This window comes from Betta splendens, chromosome 16 (assembly GCF_900634795.4).
Source record: "Betta splendens chromosome 16, fBetSpl5.4, whole genome shotgun sequence".
NCBI classification, from domain to species: domain Eukaryota; kingdom Metazoa; phylum Chordata; class Actinopteri; order Anabantiformes; family Osphronemidae; genus Betta; species Betta splendens.
This window is the reverse complement of record NC_040896.2, coordinates 13,026,317-13,053,913: the sequence shown is the minus strand read 5'-3', so window position 1 is coordinate 13,053,913 and position 27,597 is coordinate 13,026,317. Positions and strand designations below refer to the sequence as shown.

Genomic DNA, 27,597 nt, shown 5'->3' with positions numbered 1-27,597 from the left:
CATCAGGACAGATCATAAGGCATGAAATAAGAGCATTAGTCCCATTATCCAGGAAATTGCCTTTCTGGCTTCACAAGAGGCTCAACATTATAGCCTATATAAATGGAAATGCACTTACAGCTGATTCTGGTGTACACGGCTATATTTAAACCAAACACAAAAACACTAAAGACTGAGTGTTTAGCAAACATAAATACAGTGAGTACTTTAAGGTCGATGTATTGACAGCGATGTTTCAGGGTCTATTAATACCAAGGGTCTAATAGGTATCTGAGCGTTATCGTGCTTTGGCTCCCATAGATAAAAAGCCAGCTCAATACTCCAGCAGGTTACTCACGTTACAATGGCCTCGTGCACCACAAGGTCATTTCAAGTCCCTGAACACTGCTTATCTTCATATGCCTGTGTTACACTAGTTGTGTGTGTGTGTGTGTGTGTGTGTGTGTGTGTGTGTGTGTGTGTGTGTGTGTGTGTGTGTTGTCGCAGAGACCTGCGGTTACATGCAATATCGATACCTCCAGAAGCTAAATGACAATCGAAGCGTTTAATGCAATCAGATTTATTTTGTTGTCCTGCCGTGTAAAAAAGGCTCAGATTGCAGTTGGCTCTTCACAGAAGAAGCTACATTCTTCACTAAAATGTGAAAGCAAAACAAGTTGCACACACTTAAAAAAACAGAATTCTACTCCTTGGTAAAAACCTACGTCACCAAAGTTATTCAACAATTTATACAGAGGTCATGAAGCCTATTTAGGGAATTAACAAACACAATTGCATGACTGGTGATGACATGATTTACAGCGTATCCACACCCAAGTATTTGCCTCACAAATATAGATATATATTTATTAAGTGCTAGGAGAAGACTTATAATGATATAATTAACTGTACAATTATACTTATTACCCCAGACCACTCAAATATTGGGAAAATGGTGTAAACTTAAAAATACAGAAAACAGACAAATATTTGTGTAAAATATTACATATGTTTTCAAAAAATCTGTAAAATATTTAATTTGAATCAGTTATTTTCTCAATTTAACATCAAATGAACTAAATTCCAGCATCAAGTTATTTAACTTGAGAAACTCCCTTGTAGCACAGCATATTGGCAAGAAGGAAATTCGTGTATGTTCATATAAATCATTATTTTAGTTATTTTCTTGTCAGACATTTCATTAAGTATCAAAAAGCATGACCCCATTAATCATGTAGTAAACAGTGTCATATGTTACCAGTACAGGAAAACTAAAATTAAGGTTTCTGTGTACAAGAACCACGAATGGAACAAAAGGCTTGTGTACACACCATCACACCTGCTGGGTCAACCAATAGGACTGCTCAGTGGTCTGCAGCACGCTTGGCAAAGCGTGACGAGCCCACGCTCTGTTTACCCATAAACCCCTCTGTTCTCTGCTGTACGCTGAAGCACAGGGAGCAGTGGGGACACAACAGCAGGGAGTCCTCTCAGACTGGGAGAAACAGATCATCAGTCCTGGGCCTCATCATCGCCACACACCACTAGAACATCGCGTCCAGGTTCTGGCTTCATGGCCAGCCCAGTCCAAGTCCAGTTAAACCAGTTTAATCCCAGTAGGGGGCGTAGCAGCCCTGCCTCACTATTTTAGAAAAACGTCAAAACTGTCCTTAAATTTATATATTTCCAAAATCAACTTAGTTGGAAATGGTACAATATGCAAATGTGGTTATGAAACCCTGCATTTGTTTATCTGTCCATTACAGCCTGTAAACTGATTGACCTCTGACCTGAGCCACTCAGTGCAGTAGTACTGTATGTGTTTATTTGGCTGCCTTTCAACTGGAGGCAGACGCTCAGAAGAGAGTAAATACAACACAATACATGGGAAAGGAGAAACAGATGAAAAAGTGAGAAAAGTTTGTTGGAACAAGTCCTGACAGACTCATTGTTCTTCTGGCAGAGGAGTAGGAGAATATGACTCTTATGACTAGGCCAGGGTCTATGTGTAATATGCTGGGCTCCCACTTACACAACAGCTGGGAGAGGAAAATAAGAAGAAATGAATCACACTGATTCGGCGTGTCAGTCCCTGAGTCACCACATCCCTGTTTTTTTTGATTCTCCCTGGAATTTCACAGGTGCAAAAGCCACAAGGTCCAGTAACGTGTGACATTTGCATTAGCTTAGCATAGCATGCGTTGTGTCATTCGCGGTCTGAGTGTAGATTGCACTGTGTACTTGAACGTCTGACTAATTGGTGCCGATCCGGCGGAGAACAGGTCCACGGTCAGCGGCACCGCTGGCGGCGTCAGGTCCACAGGAGGACGGCGGCGACGAGGAGGAGCGGACGGGACGCCGCCGTCAGCGAGGCGCCGGCGCCTTCAGGGGCCGTGTCTGAGGAGGAGGAAGGGAAACGGGCATGAGGCGGGGGTTTGGTTGCTTCTAGAACCAAACAAAACATGAAAAAAAATAAATCACGTCATTTAACAAACAAATGAAATCTAAGCCACAGTCAGAGATGAGCGACCTACATTCACTATGGAACCAGCAATCTGATTTACAGTAATAAGTGGCATCTCACCTTGTATTTGTTTTGAGCCCTCTGTTTCTGTAATAGGGGAGAGAGAGGATTTAGATAAAGTTGAGGCAAAGAAACAAGTTGCTGATTAGTCATTTTTGCAATAAAACTACTGCTTTGTGGAACAAAAGGAGCACGAAACAGACAAACGACCAGGGGAAGGTATTTACCATTACTCAAACGCCATGAAAAATGAGCACTGACTGGGTGTGCAACCCTAAATATGTCCCCTATGCAAATTCTCTAAAGGTCGAAAAAAAAAAAAAAAAAAAGCTTGAGAGGCATGGCAACAGGAAAAGAGAGTGTTATGTAAATTAGAAAGAGTAAGAATGATGGAGATTATACAGCGGGGATACAGGAAATGAAAAAGAAGGGGGGGAGAAAAACACCAGAAGATTCAAAATGACAGAGCGAAACCAAGAAGTGGACAGAAGATGAAAGGACGAGCGAGGGAAACGCGAGCGAGAAAGTATGGTGGAAAGAAAATGGTTGGAAAGATTGAAACAAGGTCAGACAGAAAGAAGGGAGGGAGAGAAAGGGACTGGGTGGGGGGGGTGTTTGCGTCTGGGCGTCACTTTCTCAGCAGGGGGCGGGCTGAAAGGAAATAATGGAGGGATGGAGGGATGTGGAGGGAGAGCGGACGCAGAAAGAACACAGGTGGGGACGCCAAAGAGAGGAAACGGTTAAAGCTCCTCAGGAAAGAGAGCCGCTGTGTTTCCAGAGAGAGAGGACACGAGGGTCAGGAAACAGGGATGAGGTTGCACAATTGCAGCCGTTATTAAATCGATTCGGGCCCTTGAACCTACCTCTGACACTGCAACCCTAACACACACACACACACACACACACACACACACACACACACACACACACACACACACACACACACACACACACACACACACACACACACAGAAGACAAAGTGTGCATCCCTGTCTGCAGGAAAACTACCACCCATCCACGACCCGCAGCGACTGGGTGAGATTATGAGGAGGAAATGGAAACCTCCACACTCCTCCGTGGCAGTGACACAGCGGGAGGACGGATTTATTAAATGATGGCTTAGCGAAGAAACACTAATATCCGTCTTGTACCGACAGGTATCTGCAGCAACACGTCGCTCGGCAGACATGAGCCACTAAATTACTCCCAGGTTCTGTACAACTAACGACTATCCAAGGGTTAACGAAGCATTAAATAACATGCTGGGTCCGGGCCTCTCGCTGGGCTGGTATGTGTGTGTGTGTGTGTGTGTGTGTGTGTGTGTGTGTGTGTGTGTGTGTGTGTGTGTGTCTCCTTCTATATAAATGTTTATTAAAAAAATTGGAAAAAAAAATTACTGGTTGCGTTCAATATAACTCATGCCGATAAATTAAAAAATGTCCATTAAATTGCAGGTAATTTCTCATTTAAAAATCATCCATTTTTACTCAACCACATTTTCATGCAATAATAATAAAATATCACATAATTTCCTGTCCTCATTTTTTTTAAATTACGCGAATATATAAAAAAATAATAATAAAAAAAAATAACAATTGCTGAATAAATTTTTTATCAATGAAATAAATTACAATTTTAGGTTTGTATAATTGTGAAAAATATTTCTAGATGTATTTGTAAATCAGGCCACAGGAAAATGTTACCTTTATATTGTCGGCGTGTCGCGACGCCGGTCGAAACTAAAATGTGCGGTTGTTAAATACCTTGAGTTTATCAGAGTGTGTGTGATGTGTGTGTTTTGATCACAATCATTAGTGCAAAAAAATAAAAAAAATAAAAAAATTTGAGGACGCTCGTTTTCGTTAACATCATAGTTTTAAGCTTCGCCACAAAATGGCAACCACGCTGGCAAGACTGCAGAAAGCACTTTCTCCGCACTGCACTGGAGTGTGTAGCATGTGTGTGTGTGCGTGCGTGTGTGTGTGTGTGTGCGTGCGTGTGTGTGCGTGCACCCCTCCAGTCGGCAGAACGCCCCACTGCAGAGACAGACACTGTTCCACCATCCCACCTCTCCTCTCATGCCGCCATTTTACACTTGCAGGAGCTAATGCTAACCAAGCCTGACACTTAGCACTGGACCCGAAAACGCAAAAACGACGCAAAATTAGCGAAACGACGAAAATTGCAACGCGAACGCAAATTGCCAAAAGCGGTCAAAGTCGAATAGTGAAGTGGAAGTTTGAGAATCAAGAGAGTTCGGCTGGACCGGCGACGCGTGTGTGTGTGTGTGTGTGTGTGTGTGTGTGTGTGTGTGTGTGTGTGTGTGTGTGTGTGTGTGTGTGTGTGTGTGTGTGTGTGTGTGTGTGTGTGCGTGTGCGTGTTGGGGGGGGGGGTTGTGCGTCGGGGTACAAAGGTATTCGGATGGGAGCGGACGGGGGTGAGAGAGGACAGCGATGTAGGACGTTTCTAAAGAAAAAGTAGCTCTGCAAAGCGTGGGGAAAACGGTGAAGCTCTGCAAACAGAGGCGAGCGCGGTGGACTGCTCACAGCGGGCGAACGACGGGGAAAAGGGACGAGAGAGAGGGAATCAATTAGAGAGAGGTGGAAGTTGGTCTATAATGGTTTTTCACAGTAGGACGGCTGAAAGAGGGAAAAGCAGAGAGGCAGCGCGACACGGAGAACAAGACAGATAAACACAACGGGAGGAGTTTTAGGGAGAAGCTGCCTCGAAGGAAAAAAATAAAAATAGTGAAAGATGCAATAGACGGCTGCAGGGTGCCGGAGATTTCACATGACACCAGTCTGCCGATGTCGACACGCAGCCTTGTTTTCTGACGCAACACAGACTCAAGCACCTTTCAGCGAAGCTCTCTCTGGAGTAATTCGTGACAGCATTGTGGTCAAATAAACAACACATCACTGCACACGCGCCCCCCACAAAAAAAAAAAAAAAACACAACCATGCAATATCTCATAAGCTCCGAGCAAGGACCGGGACGAGGGGGTTCGAACTGTAACAGGCCGAGACGAACGCACTGGCAGCGCGGAGCGAGTCGTTAGGAGCTTCCTGCGTCACGGAGTCCGTCCTGAAGCCTCGTCGTGTTCTGGGTTAAATTAGGGCCATAAACACACGTTGGCGTCGGCGCCCGGGAGACGAGGCCGAGGGGCCGGCGGCAGCGGCTGCCCTTGGAGCAATGACAGCGTACCTGACGGACCCTCTCCCCGTCAACACTGTCCTTCAGACCAGTGTTTGCCGATAATTAATTCCAACCCCCACACCAGGGCAGCCCCACGAGGAAGTAGCCTTTAATCACACAAGCGGCATTCTGGGTAAAAAGAAATAAAATGAAGGGGAGGAGAGCGAGAGAGGTTTGAAGTTGAGACGGGAGACGAGATGCGGCTGAAGGACAAGCTGCCATCACCGAGGGCCGCACACACACACACACACACACACACACACACACACACACACACACACACACACACACACACACACACACACAGCCCTGCCATGCTACCTGTCAGATAAAAGGCAGCCTGAGCAGGAAGGCACCAACCAGTGTGTGAGGCGTTACCACAGGGAGCAACACAACAGCAGCTGTGGTAAACCGCCACTAATGGACAGCCAAGGAGACGGAGACCCTCCGACTCCCCTTCATCTCCACCCTCATCCATCTCACACGCTCGTCTCTCTGGCCTCGCGCGCTCCCGGTGCACTTGCTGCACAGCATGCACACGACAGAGACGGAGCGGCGCGAGGAAAAAGAGCGAGTGGGAGAAGGGAGAGGGTGAATCACTGCGTGGCAGATACGGAACCTTAACAAAGAAAACAGAGGCGGATTGGGGAGGTGGGCTGAGGAGCGGCGGCGGGGCGGAGTCAAGGCGAGGGAGGAGGAGGAAGTGTGGGAGACTCGCCATGGATGGAGCCTAGATTAGTTTTGCTCCAGTAGTGAAAGATCATAAAAAATGAGGAAGGGAGGAGAGAGCTGAGGAGACAGAGAGAAGGGGAGGATTAGTGCCACTTCAGGAATGACAGAAGAGGAGGAAGAAAGAGCGGGGGGTGGGGGGTGGGGAGTCGGAGACAAGGAGAGGAGATCCAGAAATTTAGTCGGGATTAGTTTTGGTTAAGGGACAGGATGAGAAGGGGAGAACAAGAAGAGCAGACAGGACGTTCAAGTGTGTGCATCAATGTAGGTAGAAGTCTTTAATGTGGAAGGGCTTTGATAGTAAAGTCAAGAGTGTGTGTGTGTGTGTGTGTGTGTGTGTGTGTGTGTGTGTGTGTGTGTGTGTGTGTGTGTGTGTGTGTGTGTGTGTGTGTGATTATGCATGTGTGCGCGCGCGTACATGCATAATCCAGGTGCTTTCAATTTTTTTCCTGTTTAGATCAGCTGATTAGGGAATGCTGTCAGAAGGTCAAGGCTACATTAGCATTTTCCCACTGATCAACTATCTGTGGTATTTCTAATTAATGACAGCAGGATAATTAACATATTAAAAAAGTCATCAGCCTTCACTGTGGTAATAATGCAGCAAATTACTCCCCGTCTTGCGCCGGAACAGTGATGGCATTTAAGAATTCATCTGAGACGGATGAAGCTCTTTTTATTCCAGTTTTAAATATTTTTTTTCCCCTTCAGACATGAATTTAATCAAGGCAACGGGACCGGGAGGCGTTCATTAGACGACACGCTGGAGTTGAGAAGGTTCTTTTGCTACGGAAGCGCAGAGTGTGTGATAACTCCGGCCGGGACAGCACAACAAGCCCCCTGCAGATAGCACTGGGATGGGAACTGGGACAGACGTTACAGACACACACACGCACACGCACACACACACACACTAGAAGTGAAAGCATCAGAGAAGACACGCAAAGGGCCACAGACCCATGCAGGAACACACAAAGACCCCGAAAACGGTCCTACATGTACTAGAGCTCACACACACACACACACACACACACACACACACACACACACACACACACACACACACACACACACACACACACACACACACACACACACAAACAGGGATTCCCACAGTGGCTGGGCAACATTCCCAACCGGAATGGGCAGCTCACTGGACTGGAAGACTAACATTACTCCAGGCGGGCTCTGGATTAGATCAACTCTGGGAATTTCACACGGGGGCAGAGAGACGGAGAATGAAGGAGACAACAGGTGTAAGAGGAGAAGAAGAAGGCTTTAGAGGGAAATAAAGCTTCAATTCAACCTAAACCAGCGAAGAGCTGAGGTGGAGTTTATGTTGTAGGAGTTGTTCAGAGGTTAAAGGTGATACAGAAGAGATAATTACAGCATCAATCTCAAATAAAAGGGGAGGAAGCAGCAGTGACGGTAAACAGGCATCATCCTGTGCAGCCGTGATAGCAGCGATATGAAGACGAGTCCTGGGCGTGAATGTACTCACTGGACTCGCAGCACACGGTGACGCGCAGCTTCATGCACGGCAGAGGAGGACCTTCATCTGTGGGCAGAGCTGCAGAGGAGAAGAGAAAGTCTTATTCATCACCCGAACAAGACCAAGCGCTAACGCTTCAAACCAGAGAGGCGTCCACGCTCCCACTGCTCCGATAGGAGGAACAGCCGGGTCGGTTCCGCTTGTCCCCGAGTCACTGAACGCGTCGCACCTCACTACGCGGCCAAATAAAGCAATGAAACGCTCAGCTGACGGCAGACGCGGACACGGCGGGTCGTCTGTCGCTTTAACGGCGCTTTTACCAAAACAACGCTGTCTGAAAGCAAAGTCTGAGAGGAATAATTCACAGACACAGTGGCGTATGACCACAGTCATGCCTCACTGAGAGAACACAGCCGAGAAACAGGAGGACGAGGGTTCTAGTTAGAACCCACTGACCCCGCGGTTCTCCGCACACTCAAGGTTCCGCTCCCTGCCACCGAGGAGGGGCTCCTCCATTGGCCTCAGCTGCCCCTCAGGACGCGGGGGCCCGGCGGGGGAGGGGGGGGGGGGGGGGGGTCAGAGGGCCACAGAGCGGCTGTGGATGCTACAGTCGGCGGGAGCCGGAGGAGGAGAGCTGAGCCCGGCTCAGATTGAGCCAACTAATGCCATTAGCGTTGCTAATACTATTGTAGCGCCGACCCAGGCTAATGCTATTATACTGTCTCCAGTGCCGTGGGGCCATTCAGCACAGAAACCCCAGAGCCAGACATTTGGACCAACTTTACGCCTTATCACTGATGTGGACAAAACACACAAAATCGCGCTGAGCCCGTTGTGGTCTGACCAGGGGGGAAAGGACCCATTGTTCCCTTTCTGTGAACTGGCCTGAGCAACCACAATAGCCCAGTGTGTGTGTGTGTGTGTGTGTGTGTGTGTGTGTGTGTGTGTGTGTGTGTGTGGAGCTACTCTCTCGTACCCTCACAATGCTGCATTGTCCCTCAGACCGCAACAGTAATTTATTTAAAGATTCCCTCTCTCCCTTCGTCTCATCTGTCCCTTTTGTTGCTCCCCCTTTTCTCTCCTCCAGCGTGGACTCCGCTCCATCCGGCCTTTCTCCCCCCTCCCTCCCCCCGTACTGTCAGACTGTGTCCATCTTTTGCTCTTTCACCCTCTTCATGCTTCTCTACCTCTGCCTGTATCTCTCCTCCCTCCCCGTCGTCGCTCTCGGCTTCTTCCTCCTACACTTGGCCGTCCCTCCGTCCCTTTGTTGTCGCCCCTCCATAGTCCGCATTCACTTGACTCTTTCATTCTCCGCGTTGTTTCCCCGTTTCGGTGGGACTGACAACAGAAGTTGTAAAAAAAAAAAAGAGAGGCATCCGATTTTACAGCCACTAAGCCGTCTCCTCTCACGCCGCCTCCAGTTGTTATAAGTGAATGAATGGAGACAGGAGGTGTGATGCACGAGGAGCAAAACGGCACGTCTAGAAAAGCCTTGAACTTACAGAAAATATTTATGTCATAAGTCAGCGTTCAATACTTTTAAACTTTTACCTCACGCCCTCCAACATTCAGCAATAAATCATTTTACAGCTGCAGCTGTAACGATTAGCTGATAACTGAGCAGACGAGCTTTGACGGCTCAGAGGATTTTCCTATCGCATGCATCCTGTAAAAAGCAACTCGACATCATCGTCTGCGTCGTCGGACGCCCGCGTCACACTCACAGCTGTAGTAGTAGTGCCGCCCCGGCAGGAACTCGAAGCCCAGGGAGAACGGCGTGAACCTCTGGATCTTCTCCGAGAAGCGCACGGGTCCGAACGGCGCGCGGGGGGTGTTGCACTCCCACCTTTTGATGGCGCCCCTCGTCTCCACGCACCCCTGGAACGAGGCCTCCGCCACCAGGTACAGGGCCAGCGTCTCCGGGGGCCCGGGCCCCGGGGCCCCCTCCTCCGGGTAGTGGGGGCAGTAGATGTCCAGGTAGTCGTTCAGACTCACCTGCACGGACAGATCTCCGCCCGTTAACCTGCGAGGGGAGAATGACAACAGCATTAATATTTAATGTAACGATTGCGGAGTGATGCATGACTGAAGGCTAACGAGGAGCCGCGATTAAGCACACGCGCAGACGGAGGGGAGCGGTGACAGGTATTCCATAACTCCTTTGTGCCTGGAGGAATGGGGATAATTCCAGCGGACAGATAGTTCATCAATATTACACATAACAATTATGCAGCCTGATAAAGTTAAGTTGAGCTGGTGTTAAAGGATGTTTGGCGAACTCATAGATCACACGGATGCGAGACGCTGCAGCGCAACAGAGAGAACAAGTACAAGTCCTATGATAATTAAGACCTCAGAGAAGTTCAGTACAAAATAAACTCCACTCCGTCAGGCTTTATTCAATCATGTACAGACTTATGCAGAAACCTAATGCATGTGCATGCGCGTCTTCAGTCAAGGTTGAGTGGCTTCAGGCATCACAGCAGCGCCGGACAACATCATTAGAACAGAAGAGCTGCATAATGCATGCTCCCTTAGACTGAAGCCGCTGACTTCCTGACAGCTGCAGTATAGAGAGTTACCCTTGTACAAACTAATAGAGAGAGAAGATGAGAGCGAGATGGAAGGAAGCACGTGTGGGACAGAGTGAAGGAAAGTGTAACGCTAGGACGGTAACAGCAGAGGAGAGGAGAGGAACGTGTGACAAATGGAGGGAAGGGACGTGAGCGATGGAATGGCGTGAGACGGGGCCCAGGGAACGACGGAACGACAGGAAGGTGGAGCTGGAAAAGAATAAAAAGACAGAAGAGCAAAGTTGGACGAACAGGTGAAAAAAGCGGAGTGGAAGAAAAGCCAGTTTTAATTAGCAACCCCAGAGAGCGCGAGTGCAGCCGCTCAGTGAGGAGAACGGCCACGTGGAAAATGAGGGGAGACGCACTTTAATTGGGCTCCTCTTCACACAGCGAGCGGCAGAAAGGAGCGCGGGGCAGAATGTGGCCTGGTTCAGGTCCGTCAGCAGGAGCCTTTACAGAGAGGTGACAGAGCGGAGGAGAGGGGAGGGAGGGAGCGCTGGGAGTCAGCGAAGAGGAACACGGGAGGTGAAAGGGAGCACGGAATCGGAAGAGGGTGTCGGCTAAGCTAAGAAGGCAGACAGAGCGGAGCGAAGGGTAGAAAAGGGGGGGGGGGGGGGGGCGAAGACGCAGCAGACAGAACTGATGAAAACCAAAACGAAACAAATAGACATGACAGGGAACAGGAGACGGAGACGGTCCAGCAGGTCTGAGGGGATCAAAGATGGATGGAGCGGCGAGAGGCCGTCAGGGAGGAGCACGCCATATGGCAGGACGTAAAAAAAACAACACAAATCCAAGCTCCCTGTTAACAGGAGTGTGAGGCAGGTGAGGCCCTGGAGGCAGGTCTCACCAGAAGCTGCCTCCTGCTCAATAGCCAGCGCACGATCTATCAGTGGGACAGGAAGCCATCGATCAGGACATCCACGCTCTGCTCTGATCAATATGGGCCCTGGAAGCGTGTGTGTGTGTGTGTGTGTGTGTGTGTGTGTGTGTGTGTGTGCGCCTCCAATAGCTCTATTACCGGTGTGCACTAATTACAGCTGAACAATGGCGCTGGATGGTCCAGTTAACAGCACACGCACATATTAGGACCACGTCTCACTCTTCGTGCTTCGTGGGGGGTTCTGAGGCGGTGCCGTGTTTGCTTAGGTGCAGCCGCCGTGGACGTATGTGCACAGGTGTGTGTGAGTGTGTGTGTGTATAATAATAGATGTGTGCTGTGTCAACATGTTGCGCCCTCCGTCATACATGTCAGTCACCCACAGCTCTGCTGCTCAGGCCCCTTTGACCCCCCCCCCCGCATTCCTCCTCAGCCTCCAGTCTCCTCCCTCGTCTTTCCAAACACCCCCCACCCCCCGTCTATTGCTTCAGAGGCTGCAACTCCCCCATGCTCTTCCTCCTATTTCTGCCTCATCTCTATCCTATATAACCGCTCGTTCCTCCCACAAACCTCCGACTTCGGCCGGCGCCTGCACGCCAGCAATTACGGAGACGGTGTGCTCCACTGATGTCAAGCTGTCAGCCCTCCTTCCCTCCTCTCCCCCGTCCTTCCTCCCTCTTCCTCTCTCTGGCCCTGGTAGGTTTGGATACGCCCTAATTACACTCCGCATCCTCCCCTCCTGCCAGCCGCCGTGCGCCGGGCTGGTGACAGCGCCGGGGCATCACTGGAGCGCTCAGGAACTGAGGGTGTCAATGAACAGCGGCGCCGGAGCAGCCCATGAGCAGGGGATGCGTCTGCAGGCGAGGGAGGGGATCCGTGTGGTCCGGCGCCGGCGCCGGGTGGAGAGGGCAGGGACGCGGACGAGCACACGTTAGACACACACACACACACACACACACACACACACACACACACACACACACACACACACACACACACACACACACACACACACACACACACACACACACACACACACACACACACACAGGCCTCAGGATAACCACCCCTCCAAGGACCCTTGGTTAATAAAGCAAAATCTCACCAAGGAGTCGAATGGGGAATCGCACGCTTTGCTCTTCGATGGGGCACTTGAAAAAGCAAACATTTATCTTTTCAAAATTGCAGGAAATCACATGCAAAATTCAAAAGACTGAACATGACGGATACCCTGCCCTCGTCTGTCCGTACACGCGTGCACGCGCCCACGGTGGAGCGCGTGTGCAGCGGGAATGAAATGCAGGGGGTTGACTGTGGCAGAGACCTTTGATCCTTTAATATGAGAGAATAATTAAAGGAGCAACAGTCCCACAACACGGCTCCAGGCATACAGAACAGATCCTCCATCACGCTCGGCAGCTGCACTCCATGCATACGCGATACACCGGGGCCCTTGCTGCTAGCGCCGCGCGTAAACATGGGGGCTAGAAATGTTCCACTACAATGAAAATGCTAACAACTTGCTAGCACCGTACCAAAGCATCCCAAATGAATTTACAAAGCCCGCGCTGTGGCTACAGGTCGTTAATGCTCATCGCACACCAACCAGCCCGCGGTGATGCTGCTCGGTTGCTCGTAGCGACGACAGGCGGCTGAAAGGCTCGCTAGCTCCTCGCTCCCGCCGCTGTCGCTCACGGCGGGGGGGCGGCCGCTGCGCTGACTGGGCGCAGCACGCTGTGGTCACCGGGCCTTGGCTGGGCATGGCGGGGGCCTCTGCGGAGGGGGCCGCGGTGCAACGAGGCGCCGCCGCTCTGCCGAGTGTATTTCCAGCTAATTTTAGAGCTAAAATCATTTTGTGAGGTTGACAAAGTTCCTCCACTTGGAAAGAAATCGTCCATTGGTGACTCAAGGCAGGTTCTGGTGCATTCCCCCGCCATCATTGAGGAGGAGGAGGGCGAACTGTCAAATTAGTCATGTTGCAACATTTGTCCAACTTCACCATTACTGTAAATTCTTTGGCCTTGATCCCATTGGCGGAAAGGTGAGGTGCTGGACAGGTCAAAGGTCAAACACAAAGAACCAGTCCCACACACGTTCGCACCTATGGCCGGTTCAGAGGGTTCCGTTAACCTGACTGCACGTCTTTGTCTGAGGCAGGAAGCTGGAGAAAGTCCATGCAGACACTGGGTGAACATGCAAACTGGACACCGGCCCAGACTTTAAAAAAGGCAGCAGGGAGAAAACTTCTTCTCTTTCCTCCTCGGACGACAGCAGAGCCTGTGGCGCAGCCGATCACCCGGCCGTTCCCCCTCTCCTGCTCGACCTTTATCTACGTGGATTTAAAACCAAATGGAATCAGGACAACCGCTTTATCCCGCAGCCCCCCGTCAGCCGTGCCCCCCTCGGAGCGCACACAAATCCATGCTGCGTCCAAAGCCCCGGCGCCAGTGTTGTGTCTAACCTGGTGCTTACTCCCCTCAACGCGCACAAACAAGGACGTCGCCCCCCGCTCCCGACCATCTGGGGCCCCCCCACCAACCCGCCTGCCCAGCTGGCGGAAAAATCCCTCAGCCCAAACGCCCCCCTCCTATTCGTACCCGACCTCAAGGCTGAGCGGACCCCGCCTATGACGTCTCCCGTGCCGTCAAGCTGTGGCCAGAGACAGAGATCAACTGCTCCTCGCGGAGAGGAAATCGGGACTTAGAGGGAACAAGCTGTTGACCGTGTCTGCTCTGTCCGGTTCGGTGTCTATGTGTTTCCTTCACAGTCAGCAGGAAGTGCAGCTCTCCCCCGCGCCAGACCTTTGGGTTTCTGCTCCCCGACTTCTCGTTTCCTAATGGATGGCGTGCGAACTTGCCTCCTAGCTTCTCCCCACTTCGCCCTCCGTCCGTTCACGCCTGTGGTTTTCCCTGCGGTCCGAATGCCAGGTATGAGCGCGCGCACACGCACCGTATTAATGTGCAGCTGGATAAGTGTGGCTCAGCACCCCTGCCAAGCAATTTCCTGGGGAAACCCTGTGCAATCAGACAAACCAAATGCATATGTCCTCATAGGGATAGAAGTGAACAAACACGCTTCAAAGCTTCGTGATGGGAATTTTTTGCATGAGAGCAGGCATCTACTGTCGGCGGCTGCGAGCGCATCACCTAGATGGAGTGATTGGTTGCACCTTTCCTGCCCTGCAGACTCCATTAAATGACCAGGAGGCACAGGACAGTCGGACCACTCCACTCCTTATTCAATCTGCACGAATCAGCAACGAATCCACGGCCGCCGCCGATTCACACGCGTCGGCAAAAGCACGAGGTGCACAAAAGGAACCCGCACCTGCCGCTTCAGGCCCTGAAGGGCTCTCAGCCTCAGATGAAGACAGGCCCTATTTTCTGCCTGTTATAGCACGGGTCATCCTCTCGAGTGCGTGGCTCCATTCCACAGGACTCAGCAGCACAACAGGATGTATAGGTGCGGCCATCGGAACTGAGGAGAATTGCAGAATTCAAGCCCACGGGACCCATCAGCATCCATCGGGGCCGTTTTGATATGGCTGCAGGTCTGCAGAAACCATCATCCACCCTCTGTGGCAGAGCCCTGCAATGCTACGGCACCACGCGCCATGTGTGGTCTGGGAGGCCTGAAATAACGTTCCAGTGACTTTTTCCACAAGGAAAAATTACTGTCCGCAGTATAAATGGGCAAAGCCTCAGTCCAACAGTCTGCCTCGAACAATGCTGCGTACCAGGCCCGCACGGCGAAGCGCCGCCACGCTACAGCCACCGGCACCGCACGGGCAGGAAGCACGGGCCTGGCTCCGCTCTCTGGACCCGCAAGACGAGCGTGAGGGGCACAGGAGGAGCTTCAGCCGGAGAAGCGTGCACGGAAGCAGCGTACGCGTATGGAAGGGGTATGCAAGGGAGTAAATAAGGTCAGACGTGCTGTTGCCAGGACAACAACCAATCCGGAGCTGGGCCCGGTGCCAGGCCAACACCCCACCCATCCATCCTCCGCTCGATCCATTTTTTTTTTTTTTTTTTGCCTGGATCCCTCCGTCGGACAGCCCAAACCTCAGAGTAATGAGTGCTCTGCATGTTGCTGCAGTCTAAATGGAGCTGCGGAGTAAATACAGGGCTGATTTGTACAGGTGCCAGGCCCGGACGCGGAGGCCCGACTGTAGCTGGAGTAGATCAGCGCTCCGACACGGACGGGTCGACCGGGGGAGCGGCTACGATGGGCCGACACCGACAGTCATGATGCAAACAATGTGTGAAATCTATGTAGTGTTTGCCAGAACGTGGTTTGATTCTCCACCTCAACACCATTTGTATTATACTTATGTGTGGGAGGAACTAACAACGGTTGGTAAGATTTAAGGTGCGTCGGGACCAAAGGGAAAGTGATAAAATGCTGTTCTCTTGTTTCCCAGTCTTTATGACCATCATAAACGTGCAGACAGTTTTTCTAAAATAAAGAAGAAACGATTTGTAAAGAACTGTGGCTCTTCAGTTTTACGACCAACAACGGCGTAGCTGCATTTTAGCCGAGGAGGAGCCAAGACTCTGGTCCAGTTGAACCGACCCACTCACAGGTTATATATTCAAGGTTAGTGATTTAGAAGCGGTGAACTAGCTCTACTAATTAAACACACCAGCCTCTTGCACTCTGCTTTTACCCACTGAAGCTCGTTTTGTGTGACGTGATTTTTCTTTCTCTTTTAAAAGGACGCACGAAAGCAGATGTTTTAAATGTCGACGCGTGACGACAATTAGACTCGGGGACTGTCAGTCACTTTACAGACGCATGTCGAGGTGCCACGCTGCTAATTGACACTCCTCCAACTGCGACTCATCTTCACACGACTGCTGCCGGAGACGCCGGTTTCTACAGAACACACGTATTTGTGGTGTTGTGTTGGATCCCTTTCTTTACGCGTTGCGCCCTCGTCTTTCACATTAACTATACTTAACCACACTTATCTGTGTCACCGGTCTGTCAGCGAGGCCCACCTGTGTAAGTGGGTTAGGGAGGACAGGCGGCGCCATTAAAACCCTCACACACACACACGCACACACACACACGCTTTCCAATTGTGAAAAGGGCGCTCGCGTAGCAAACGCACGCTAATAAATCAGCGTTGGCCGTTGGAATCCATCATTTATTAAGTGGGTCACACTTCTGATGTCGTAGACACTCTTTCCCGCTGCCGTATTCTGTTTACGCCTCTCTCGCCGCGATGTGAAGGTCAGCACTCGATGGACCCCGCTTCCCCTCCGCCATCATGTGGCTGGTTGTTAGTGCAGGACTGGAGCCGTCCTCCAGTCAGCGATCAGTCAGTCAGTCAGTCAGTCACAGACAGACGTGCAGAGACATGTCAAGGCAGCCTACCCGACCACACAGCCACTGAATTATTTAAGGGAGAATCAGATGAGAGAAGCACGAGGTGAAGTAAAGTAAATCTGCTCAGTTTCTGACTTTCAGTGAACTTGTTTAACAGCTTCTACACTCGGGTTCCCTCCGTCTGCTTCCATTCACCTGGTTCAGCAGGTCGCGTTGGCGTCCGCGTCTCCTCCCTCCGCTGCGTCTTCGCCCGCGCCCCCCCCTCGTCTTCCTCTCTGTTTATCTAAGCACTTTCACGGTCACTGCCTTGGAATCCCAACGCGCCCCCATCGCGTCGTCCCTCTCGCTCACAGCTGATCCTCTCCCGCTCCATCTTTCCCCGTCACAGCGCTCGGGATCTGCGTCGCTCTGTGAATGGAGGCGACGGGCGCTTCCTCCGAGTTCCTCCTCGAGGCGGTCGGCTTCCAGTCACGCACAGACCCCCCCCCACAGTCAGAACCCTTGAACTGATGTCAAATACTACTAAACTGTGAAAACACAACATTTGAACCGGTTTTACATAATTGATCCAGTCGGTTTCAGGGACACTTGATCTTTTGTTGCTTTGAAAGTCAATACAATAAACTTGCATTTTGATATTTAGGCTGGTTCCGTAGCTGGATGCCATCCTCCTCCTCTAGGGTGGACGGCCATGTGTGTTTTGGAAATGCCAGCGAGGTTCCACATCACTGATGAAGGCTTTAGACACAATAAGAAGGAAGGACGGGTGTGTGTGTGTGTGTGAGGCGGGGGGGGGTCTGTTAAGAGCAGGGCGGAGAGGAAGGAAGCGGTGAGGGTCACGAGCTGAGGTGCAGACGCCAGGCTCACGTCGCGCTAAAAGCCAAACTCTGGGCCGGGATTAACTGATTAATTTGGGATTAAAGATGACTGGTCCCTACTTTAAGTAATAAACCACAATGACCTAAAACTGCAAGATTAACATGCAGGAGGGACAGTATGGTGCCTGCGGGTCAGCACGACACAGCCCACTGTAAACACTCATTAGCTTTGATAAGCAAAACCCCTCATTTATGTACAAAAACAAAACTGAGTGGGGATTCTCTGCCTTTCCTGTGCAGAGAGAACACACACGTTAATTCCACAATCACAAACAGAGTGCCTGCTCCAGTGTTTTGGGAAGCGCACTGTGCAGGAACTCCATTTCCAGCTGAATGGCAGAGCAATGAGATTCATGAGTTCTCCTGCTACAAGGCCACAGCTATGGAGATTTGGGACAAGGCTATTTCCCCCCTTCTCCCCTTCAGCACAAACTACAGTACAGCCCACGCTTCAGATGCTCTAAGACTATGAATTACAGCCATCTGATTATTTGTGATGAGCACAACAAAAGCACACGTTCGAGCGCTGACAAAGAGACGCCGATTTAAAAATGACAGTTTACACGAGGATTAAAATTCCCGACAAAAAGCTCTTTGTGGATGGAGTTGACTGCGTTTAACTCCCTACTCCGCCGGCAGCCGCTCAGATTAGTAGATGGAGCAAGAAATGTATTTGAAAACAATCCAAGTCCCTTGAACTGAGAAAAAAAATAGTTTAATTTTGCGATAGATTGGAACAAAATGAGGAGTAATACAAGAAGCAGCGAGAGAGACGGGGAGTTTACTGCGCAGCCAAAACGTATGTTATTTCTGCAGCACATGGAAATATGCTGACTGACACACACACACACACACACCTTACTGAACTGTACTCCTAATAAGGAGCGGTGGCTCATATTTAATCCTATTTAATGCTGGTAAACAGGTTCATGACTGCCCGCACGCAGGCGGCTCAGTCAAACCACAAACCTGAAAGTCGTGTCAGTCAAATGGGACAAGATTCCTCCTTGGTCTCGACCCAGAGCGGCGAAGACGTAGGCGGGCGGCGCTTCTACTGATGCTCAGCGTCTGCCTCTACACCTGCACCCGTGTGTGTGTGTGTGTGTGTGTTGCTAGGGAGAGGCAGAGGTGAGGGTCCGCTCCTCACGCCTGCTTGTGACAGTGATAGTAATACCCACAGACGTCCCCCCTCCCCCCCTCCGTCCCCGGGGGACCTTCCTGAGCAGTTTCGGTGCTTGAAATCTGTTGACTCCTTCCCTGCACGTTCCCCATTCCTCACTGCAGGTCTAATGTTTTTACCGTCTCTGGGGGCTGCAAGAAAGCGGAGCAGCGAGGGAGCTGCATATTCATACGTGGTGCGCAGCGAAAATAAAGGAATGAATGAATGAATAAATGAATGAATGAAGTGCACAACGCGTGAGTTTGGCGTCGCTGGGGCTGAGCTGCCTCACTTCTGGGAGGCATCGCCAAAATAATATAATAATATTAGTTTTTGTTCCACCAAGGAAAAGTCTCCCAAAAAAAAGGAAAAAAAAAAAAAAAGGAATCATGCAGCAGATTCTAAATTCCATACAAACGTATTTATGTTGCGATGTTTCCCATCTGACGTAACCCATCAGAAGGCGCGCGAGGACGCGGTTGTCTAGGAAGAGGCAGCACAGAGACTTCCAGCTACGCAAGGGGCGACGAGAAGAGTTTGAGAAGTTTACACAGTCTCACACACGCACACTGTGTCTGAAGCAGCTGAGCTTCGTTAGTCCACAAAGACTGATGTCTCCTACAGCATCAGTCGTCTGAGGCTTTAAGGTCCGTTAACAGTAGAGTCCAAAGACAATCAGTACCAAATATAGAATCAACCTCTTCCTTAAAGCAGATCCAGAACTACAGTGAATCCTTGATTAAGGATTTGTCATGTTTTACATTATTTAACCTCGTTATAAACGCCACTTAGTCGACTTACTGCACTTTTTGAGGAAGGAGAGCATTTAAGCTTCCGAGCGGATTTCTTGGGTGTTTACTTTAATCCAGTGGCATCATTTACAGCTAAACGCATATTCATATGCGTTTATGCGTTGTTGCAGCACTACACTGAGTCTGTGGTTGTAAAAGGACTGCACCACCAGGGTCTCAACAAGACGTAGATGACAAGATGTAGGTCATTTTTCACACAGCGCTTGACTCGAGGTGCCGTGTGACGGCCAGCGTGTATCAGTGTCCTCCTGGCAGCGAGGGCCTTGTATGGTACAATAATCCAGGCTCCTGCTACAGCCTTTTGCTCTGCCTGGGTCAATACTAATTCAATTTCTGTCTCCAGGAATTCCCAGGTCGCCTCTTGGCAGGATTTCTGAGCTGAGTGGAGGAGCATTGTGCTGGGTCCTGCTGCACGTACGTGGGAGAGCGCGCGTGTGTGTGTGTGTGTGTGTCTCTCTACACACGTGTGTGTGAATTTTTCAACACACATATTGACTAAATAACAAACGGATTGTGTTATTTTACCTTAATGTGTTTCCCACGCTTTGGGTTTACATGTTCTTACCCCCCCCCCCATTTAATTGCTGTTTTGTGAAACACACACACTTGGGCTTGCACCTATAACAAAGCTGGCTCTTTGTGTGCCATGAACCATACACAGCTCCCAACCGCCGTAACCACACACACACACACACACACGTCAAAGCAGCCATTTTGTGCCAGAGCCTGCTCGCGCCCGTACAAGCCAAGCTGCAGACGCCGCCGAGCCTCATTTCATTCCACAGCTGTTCCGCCCCACGTGGAGACATTCATACAATACGACTTATTACAACCTAATATTGATGTATGTGTGTACACAGAGGCGCGGGGCAGCGTGCGGGCAGAAATTGGGAAGGAGACGGGTCCATATGCAGGCCGGCGATAATGCGAGCAGCCGGCGATAATATCTGGCTGTTAAATTGGTATCGATTGACTAAATATCCTGACCAGGAGGAGAGAGCCGCTGTCCTTTCATGCTCGTTCACCGTGTCTGCTCCGACGGCTCCAAGCTGCACTGTGACTATCTGATCCATTTTAATACAGACATCCTCACCGCAAGGCCTCTCCCCAAACCTCATTTCCAACACAGTGTGCTGGAGTCTTCCTCTGCATGTGTGTGTGTGTGTGACCTTTCATTTCAATTCCAAAGATTGTTGTGTAACATTTTCACCATGGTTTAGTTATAGTCCACCTCTAATGGAGGATTACTGATTTTAATGGGAGCGGGGTTAAACGCAACCTGGACCTACTTCTGCAGCGATTGTCTCTGAACTGATTAAACGTGACATTTTAGTGGTTAAGACACAGTTACACAATATATTTGCACGCTCCTCCCCACAAAAGAAAAAAAAAAAACAAGCGCCCAAAGGCAATAACACGCCTTTCCCCTCCAACACTTTAGTCACACCTCAAACCAACGACTGATTGGAAACAAAACAATGCCCTGTGTTGACGAGAAGCCAACACAGAGGTTGGTAAGTGTTCCCACAGCCACAACAACAGTGGACGGAGCTCTGGCAGTAGAAAAAAGTAAAACCATGACTCAACTCTACATGTAAACTGATACTACTGGTTTTATTGGGACTGTGTATTTCCTGGTGCATTTCTGGGTTTTGTTTTGTTTTAGAAGTGAAACTTATAACACTTCATCTCTTTTCATGGAAACGAAGACTTCCCTTTCACGCTAGCCCCCCCCCACACACACACACACAAGCGCACACACACACACACCATGTGCGCTCACCTCTCACAGAGCGATTGTTCTACTGAGGAGATCTTCAGCCAACAAATCACTAGAAACACTGGCCTGCATTGTTTTTTGACACTGATGAAGAAGCTCCCATGTACACAGAGTTAACCCAACCACGGTTTACTTCCAGATAATAACAGTAAACAGAGCAAACAGGCAGACAAAGCACATTTACAAAGACAGATAAGGCACATGGGGGCACTGGCAAACATCTCTGGATCGACAGCAGCTAGTGAGACAATGAGCAATGACACAAAGACAGGAAAAGGGAGAGAGACACTGATACAGTCTGATGACGGATGAAGAGAACGGGAGACACGGAGGGAGAGGGAGGAGAGAGATTGCTTTGTTAGCAGGACAGGGAATAAAGTGGTAATTACCTCACCGTGGGTTTGTTGATTATAGTTCAGCCAGGTTCTCCATGTTAATCATTTACCAGGGGAAGACAGAGATTAGCAGAGAGAGACACAGGGCGGGGGGGGGGGGCGCTCATCTGCATGCACGCGCACGGCACCGGAGAAGCAGGAAAAATAAAAACACAGGCGCGTGGAAGTGCAGCCATCAGCCCCGACGTGACGCACGCGCGCGAAAAGGCGCGATTTACTTTGCTGCCGTTTGAGCCAGATCGCTCATGAGCGCACACAGAGGGAAATGATGCATAAACAGAGCGGAGATTACGCCCCAAGACTTATGAGGGCTGCTTCCAATAAAGATACACACAACCAATACAAATATTCATCTCCTCGCGTGCCGCGTAAACACGCCTCGCTGGCTTTGAGCGGGGCCTTAGTGGGGGAGGGGGGGGGCTCTGGCCTGGAGTCAGTGGAAATGCTCTAAAAAGGCAGCCGCAAACTGGACCCCAGTGGAGTCTGAGGTTCGATCCCGAGGAACGAGTTCGCGTGAGCCGAGAACGAGGAGGTGAAGCAGGCGCTCGAAGGCTCAGGTAGGGCCCACATTCATTCTGGTTACGGATGTGTGGGCAGCTCACATACTTCACGCCATCTCTCGCCGGTCCAATCCCTGAAGTTCTGAACTTTGTGACAGACCCTGAGTGAGTTGATGAGGATGAATGCAGCCCAAGCAGCAGACTGTTGTATCAGCAGGCAGCGGGTCAACGCTCGCTCCTCCACTGCCTTTAAAGTGCACCGCGGCCCACGAGAGGGATCCGAATGTGCCAATAAACTGGGCTGAGTATATCGTCAGCACTGGGACAACACCAACACGCACTCAGGCTTAAGAGTGCTCCGCTTGTAATATTTTACTAACCTTTAACTGCTCCAGGAAGTAAAGAATAATTTCTTTTGTAATAAAGCACTATTGTTCTGAGAGATACCCAGTTATAAAAACGGAGAGCGCTCGTAAAGTCTCTTCATATAATCGTAAAAGGCAAGATGCAGGAACCACTGGAGCCCCACAACGAAAGGCGGCGGAGCCGGTTCTAGCGCGCTCAGCGCCGAGCCGAGGCCGCCGTCGGCCATCGCTTCAGCACGCTTCAGTGTGGAGGGCGCTAAACGCTAAGCGCCAGTTAGAAGCGTTCCATCGAGCCCCTGCCGGCGCCGCATCGGCCCAGCTGAGGAGCCCTTCGGTCCACGCGCCGCCGCCACGGCTCCATCAAAGCCATGAATCTAGACGTCGACAGGCAGAGCGTCTCCGGTCGTCCATATTGAAAAGAGCCTGTTTGCTCACCAGCTACGCGGGCGCGGCGCGACTTTAGCCTCCAACGTCAGGGCCAGAGCTTCGCTTTAGCCGCCGCGACCGTGTCAGATGCAGCGAGACGGGGATAAAACGGTCCACGGTTACTTAATTTAATTCAGCAGCATTCAGGAGGGTCAGTGGCTAGAATGGTCACAAAGGCCAAGCTAACAGCATTTAGCCAGTCCATTCAGGACGTGCGCTGAAACTGGATTTTCTTTGGGGCACAAACATTAAAAAAATTACTGTGTTTTTTGTAAATGCTCATAAGAGATTATTAAACCCAACATACTCAGATCAACATTCATTTTTTACTTCTTGGCGGTAAATATCATTTTTTTGACATTTTGCTGTAGATTCAGCACGTTTTTTTATATTAGCATGATTTTGCTAATGTGCTAAACTCCTCGCATCCTCGGATTGTTTGAATAAAACCCGAGCGGCTTTAAAACGCCTGACGGCGGCGTGCCGCGTGAGCGTGAAGCGTCAGCCCTGCACCCTGCAGCCCACCGCGCCTCAGCGCTCGCCCCCCCCCTCGCCAGCCTGCGTTTACAGGCCTCACGCCGGCAGCTAATAGAAGATGTGGTGTGGGAAAATAAGTACAGCTCAACTAATCACGGTGCCAATATCCATCACTGGGCGGGAGGGAGGTGCGAGTGATATAGAAGGCGAGAGAGGAGTGGACCAAAAAAATGAAAAGGAGGTGGGTGGGTGTGTGTGTGTGTGTGTGGGGGGGGGGGGTGGTGGTAACAAGGAAGGAAATGAAGACTGACGATGGGAGAGGAGAAGGCGACGAAGGAGGAGGAGGAGGAATGAAAGACTCCCAGTAAACCCAGGAGACGCTGGTGCGCGTGCGGCACTGCGGCTCGGCTGATAGCTCTGTGATTGGCTGCTGTGGCTGATGGGACTGGCTCTCTGCCACAGCGGCGGCCCCTGCGCCACCATGCTGATGCCGCTGTGATTGTGTGGCACTGCAGCAGTCGGTGTGGCCCCGCCGCGGGCTGCGACCATTCATCCCCGAATCTCCGGGGAGCAACAAGGTGCTTCGCAGCCCTCAGTGTTCCTCCCAAACACATTTGTGTAGGATCCCAATTACGGCACCAGGTTTTACCCGCCTGGACACACTGGCTGCAGGCCTAAGCCGACTCCAGCACCGGACGAGCTCCACAGGCCGCACAAAAGGGGCCCGTGGGGAAATTAGAATCCACAGAAGGCATATTTGTGTCACATTCCGTGCATTGGCAAAATGCAAAAACACAAAGCAAAAGCTGTGACTGACAAAGTGGTCTCAGTAGCCAACGGCTATTAAGTAAAAAGGTCATTCATCTGAAAGAGTGTTTGGGGAATGTGGAGCGCGAGCGCCGCTAAATAAGCGGGCGTGTTATTTTGGGCAGTGGCCCTACTGGCCCTGCAGGTCTCCCACCTCAACCCCTCAATTAGCCAACGTGGAACACCTGGATCAGCAGGTGAGCTTCCCTCTGACTCGCTAATAGCCCCAATCAACCCATTACACACACTCACAAACGCACACACCTTCCCATTAGCCAGATATATATTTGCTTGTGCACAGCAGCACTTTAGACTTTAATATACACCTGTGTCCCCTGAACGCCATCTAGGGCGCAATTCAGAACAAACACTTAAGCAGAAACCCTTACTTCTGGTATTCTGTAAGTAGCATAATCACTAACGCCAGAAGGCTGCAGACAGGTGAACGCCAGGGTTCGAGCATGACGAGCCATACGCTATGCTCACAGCTCGTAGTGCAGGTTCGGATCACCATTCCTGCTCCGCACGCGGACGTGATCTGCCGCATAGCCGAGATTCCTTAAACCAGCCAAGGTCTGACTCACGGAGGAGGAATTGTTGTGGCCGTTGTGCAACAGCGTGGAATTACAAGTTCAGACCGGCCGCGTCCTGTGTCTGCGTCTGTCAGTGCCAAGGCAAACGCCCCTTCTGATTTTGCCTCTTTACTGCAGGGACGCGTCGCGGCGCGTCAAAGTGGTTTCTCACCTTGTGTTTGTCGAGTTCCAGTAAACGACGTGTCTTTTGGCCACGGCGGCCGAGATGATGTTCAGGAGGAAGACCGTGGCTTTCCACGCAGGCACCGCTCCGGGGCTCCTCGACCGGGAGCCCATCGTGACGTCCGCGCCCGGGAGTGATGCGCAGGTTCAGGTGAGAGCCGGCGGAGGAAACAGTCACCAGCCTTGTCCCGGACGCTTCAGCAACTCATAAAAGCCCGGTGTGGCTCCAGGTGCACATGGTCTGTGCCGGAAAACTGCGGGGAAAACTTTGAACGTTTACGCGCTGCACAAGTAATAGAGCGCTCCACGGGAAAAAAAAAAAAAGTTACTCAGAGTTTGTACGCATGACAGCTCACTCTACTGGGAAACAGACACCTAGAAAAGTCACTGAAGTAAAAATAAATGTCAGACTCCCAGGTCCAGTAATTGGTCAGAATACCAATTGAAAGTGCAGCTGGTTTGGCCGCAACAAGCTGCAGAGCGCTGGAAGGGCGGGGCCGCTGGGCCGATGGGCGGGGCCGGGGAAACTTTGGTCCAATCAGCGTGGACTCAGCAGGCAAGGGTGTGGTGGCGCGAAACGCTGCGGGGCCGAGTGAAAACCTAGCGAGGTGCGCCCACTGGCGTGGGGAGACGGTCCGCCACGGTCACAGCCTTCTGGCGGAAGCGTCAACTTGGCCTTTGCTCATAGGCACCGGTGCAGGCAGAGCAGCTGCTTCCACCTTCCCGTCCGCCCCAGCGCTACGCCATGTAATTACACAGCCACGTTACATTGTAAAATGATGCGTTCACGGACTCGTCCCGCTGGAGGACAGCGGGGCGCCACACGTGCGCCCATTTGACTGCTATGTGTGAGTGTGTGTAGTGTCTGTATCCTCAGGGGAGGGAGCAGTCCCAGTAATCACTGCACCTCCACGGGAGACAGCCACCGGTGGTCCCTTCCTGCCTGATCCGTGTTTGCGCTCATCCATAATAACACTGATGGCTTTGTGTTATTAGCAGCCGCAGCTACTTCCCCTCCGTCGGACCCCCGGTGCCCCTGGACGCTCTCCGTCCTTTATCTTCCTCCTATGCGTGTGGCTCAACGGTGTACATGTGCTTGTGGTACCGGGACTCATTAGCTCACTTCCTGGAGGTCCGGATCATTAATTTCCCATGATGCCTCGGTGCTCCTGTGTGGCTAATTTCTCCCCGGTGAGCTAGTGCTCCCTCAGCAAACGTGAAGCAGACCACAGAGGAGCAACTGGCTCTGCGGGGGTCTCTCTCTCTCTCTCACTCTCATTTTGATTGATCTATAGGACCGGGCAGTTCCTAACACATTTTTGCACAGACGAGAGCGCTGTGAAAATTCATTCTGTTCTCTCCCTCTTTTGCTAAAACCCATTCTAAGTTTCTATTTGGAATTGTCTCTGCATCCAGAGGCCCTGCAGCTGTTGCGCACCGCGAATGGACCGGTTCCCCTCCTTGACTTGAGTGGATCGGAGAGGAAAGCAGCCTCGCGGGAGCGCCGGCAGAAATCCCGTGAGCTGTTGATGCGCACGCTAATGGTCGATTTAACTAATCAGGCGGGGACGGACGTCCCGGCATCAACCTTCTGCCTTTTCTTCTTTCCACCTTTCACTTTTCCCCCTTCTCTTCAGTTTAATGTTTGTTTCTACCTCAGTGTCTGCTATTCATCATTATCTGCTCGCTCTCCGGAACCTTTTCCCTCCTTTTCCACACAGTCGCCATCCATCATCTGTCCTAGTCGCTGCTCTCATTGATCCTCTCATTACTGGTCAAATATGTTTTTTTCCTTTGTTTCCTGGCACAGTTTGTCTTAGCAGATATTGTGTTACACTGCCGAGGTTGTCACATCCAGGTGGACCTAGCTTCAAATGCAGCGTTGCCTGTGTCTATCCCCATTTACTGTAAATGTGCAACTATTAAAGCTTTCATTTGGTGTAAAATGTCTCCTGGAGTCCTGTTTTTACTGTGTACATGATGAGTTCAAGGACACTAAGAAGCGGATTTAAATGAGGATAGAGATGTTTCATGATGTCAAATTAAAGTCTGGAAGGAGTTGGTTAGTTTTAGCTGAGCTGCCTGTGTTTTATACTTTGTGTTATGGAATCAAAGGTGAAACAAATGGTCTCCAGTGGTAGAACACGTCTAAGGTTTTAATGAGGCGTTGGACCAACGTGAGCTTCCTGAGCGTCTTCGTTATGGAACGCATTTGTGTCCTGATGTGACCCGAGTTGATGCGCTTGGAATTGGTCGGAGCGAGTTTTTTTCTGCTGACGCTATGAGAGATTCTTTTGGCAGCAGCCTATTGTTCATTATTTAATGTCACTGGACTATTTAAGTTCCCCTCTTCTTCTTCGTCTTCATTTTTTTTTTACTTCTCACTATCTCTTCTTCTACTTTGCTTTTGTACACTAGTGTCAGTAGCCTCTTAATCCTGTTATCTCCACATATACAGGCTGACACCAAGCCACTCGCCAGAGCTGTAATCAACTATCCTCCGCACACACACACACACACACACACACACACACACGC

The 27,597-nt window shown here is 50.7% G+C and overlaps 1 protein-coding gene and 1 long non-coding RNA gene across 3 annotated transcripts; one reads left to right on the top strand and one right to left on the bottom strand.

The window, feature by feature from the left end:
• Positions 1-543: 543 nt before the first annotated feature.
• Positions 544-25,182, bottom strand: si:dkey-246i14.3 (ephrin A4). 2 transcript variants are annotated; one of them, XM_055503305.1, is made up of 5 exons: positions 25,049-25,182; positions 9,646-9,944; positions 7,931-7,999; positions 2,564-2,590; positions 544-2,424 (listed from the first exon to the last, which is right to left on the bottom strand). In XM_055503305.1, the coding sequence occupies exons 1-5, from the start codon at positions 25,171-25,173 to the stop codon at positions 2,291-2,293; spliced, it is 654 nt and encodes a 217-aa protein (XP_055359280.1). In that variant the 5' UTR covers positions 25,174-25,182; the 3' UTR covers positions 544-2,290. The 2 variants fall into 2 exon arrangements, with proteins under 2 accessions (XP_055359280.1, XP_028985823.1); XM_029129990.3 differs by having other exon boundaries at positions 544-2,376.
• LOC129603180 (uncharacterized) lies at positions 25,070-27,009 on the top strand. The gene is made up of 2 exons (XR_008692877.1): positions 25,070-25,210; positions 26,476-27,009. It is a non-coding gene; the product is annotated as an uncharacterized LOC129603180 (long non-coding RNA).
• The last annotated feature ends 588 nt before the right edge of the window (positions 27,010-27,597 follow it).

Excerpts from the sequence above, each read along its gene's own strand:
- si:dkey-246i14.3 (XM_055503305.1), bottom strand. The coding sequence starts at position 25,173 with ATGGGCTCCCGGTCGAGGAGCCCCGGAGCGGTGCCTGCGTGGAAAGCC. Across the intron at positions 8,000-9,645 it reads GCGGCACTACTACTACAGCT|CTCTGCCCACAGATGAAGGT; the intron begins GTGAGTGTGACG and ends TCTCCTCTGCAG. Across the intron at positions 2,591-7,930 it reads CACCGTGTGCTGCGAGTCCA|AAACAGAGGGCTCAAAACAA; the intron begins GTGAGTACATTC and ends CCCCTATTACAG.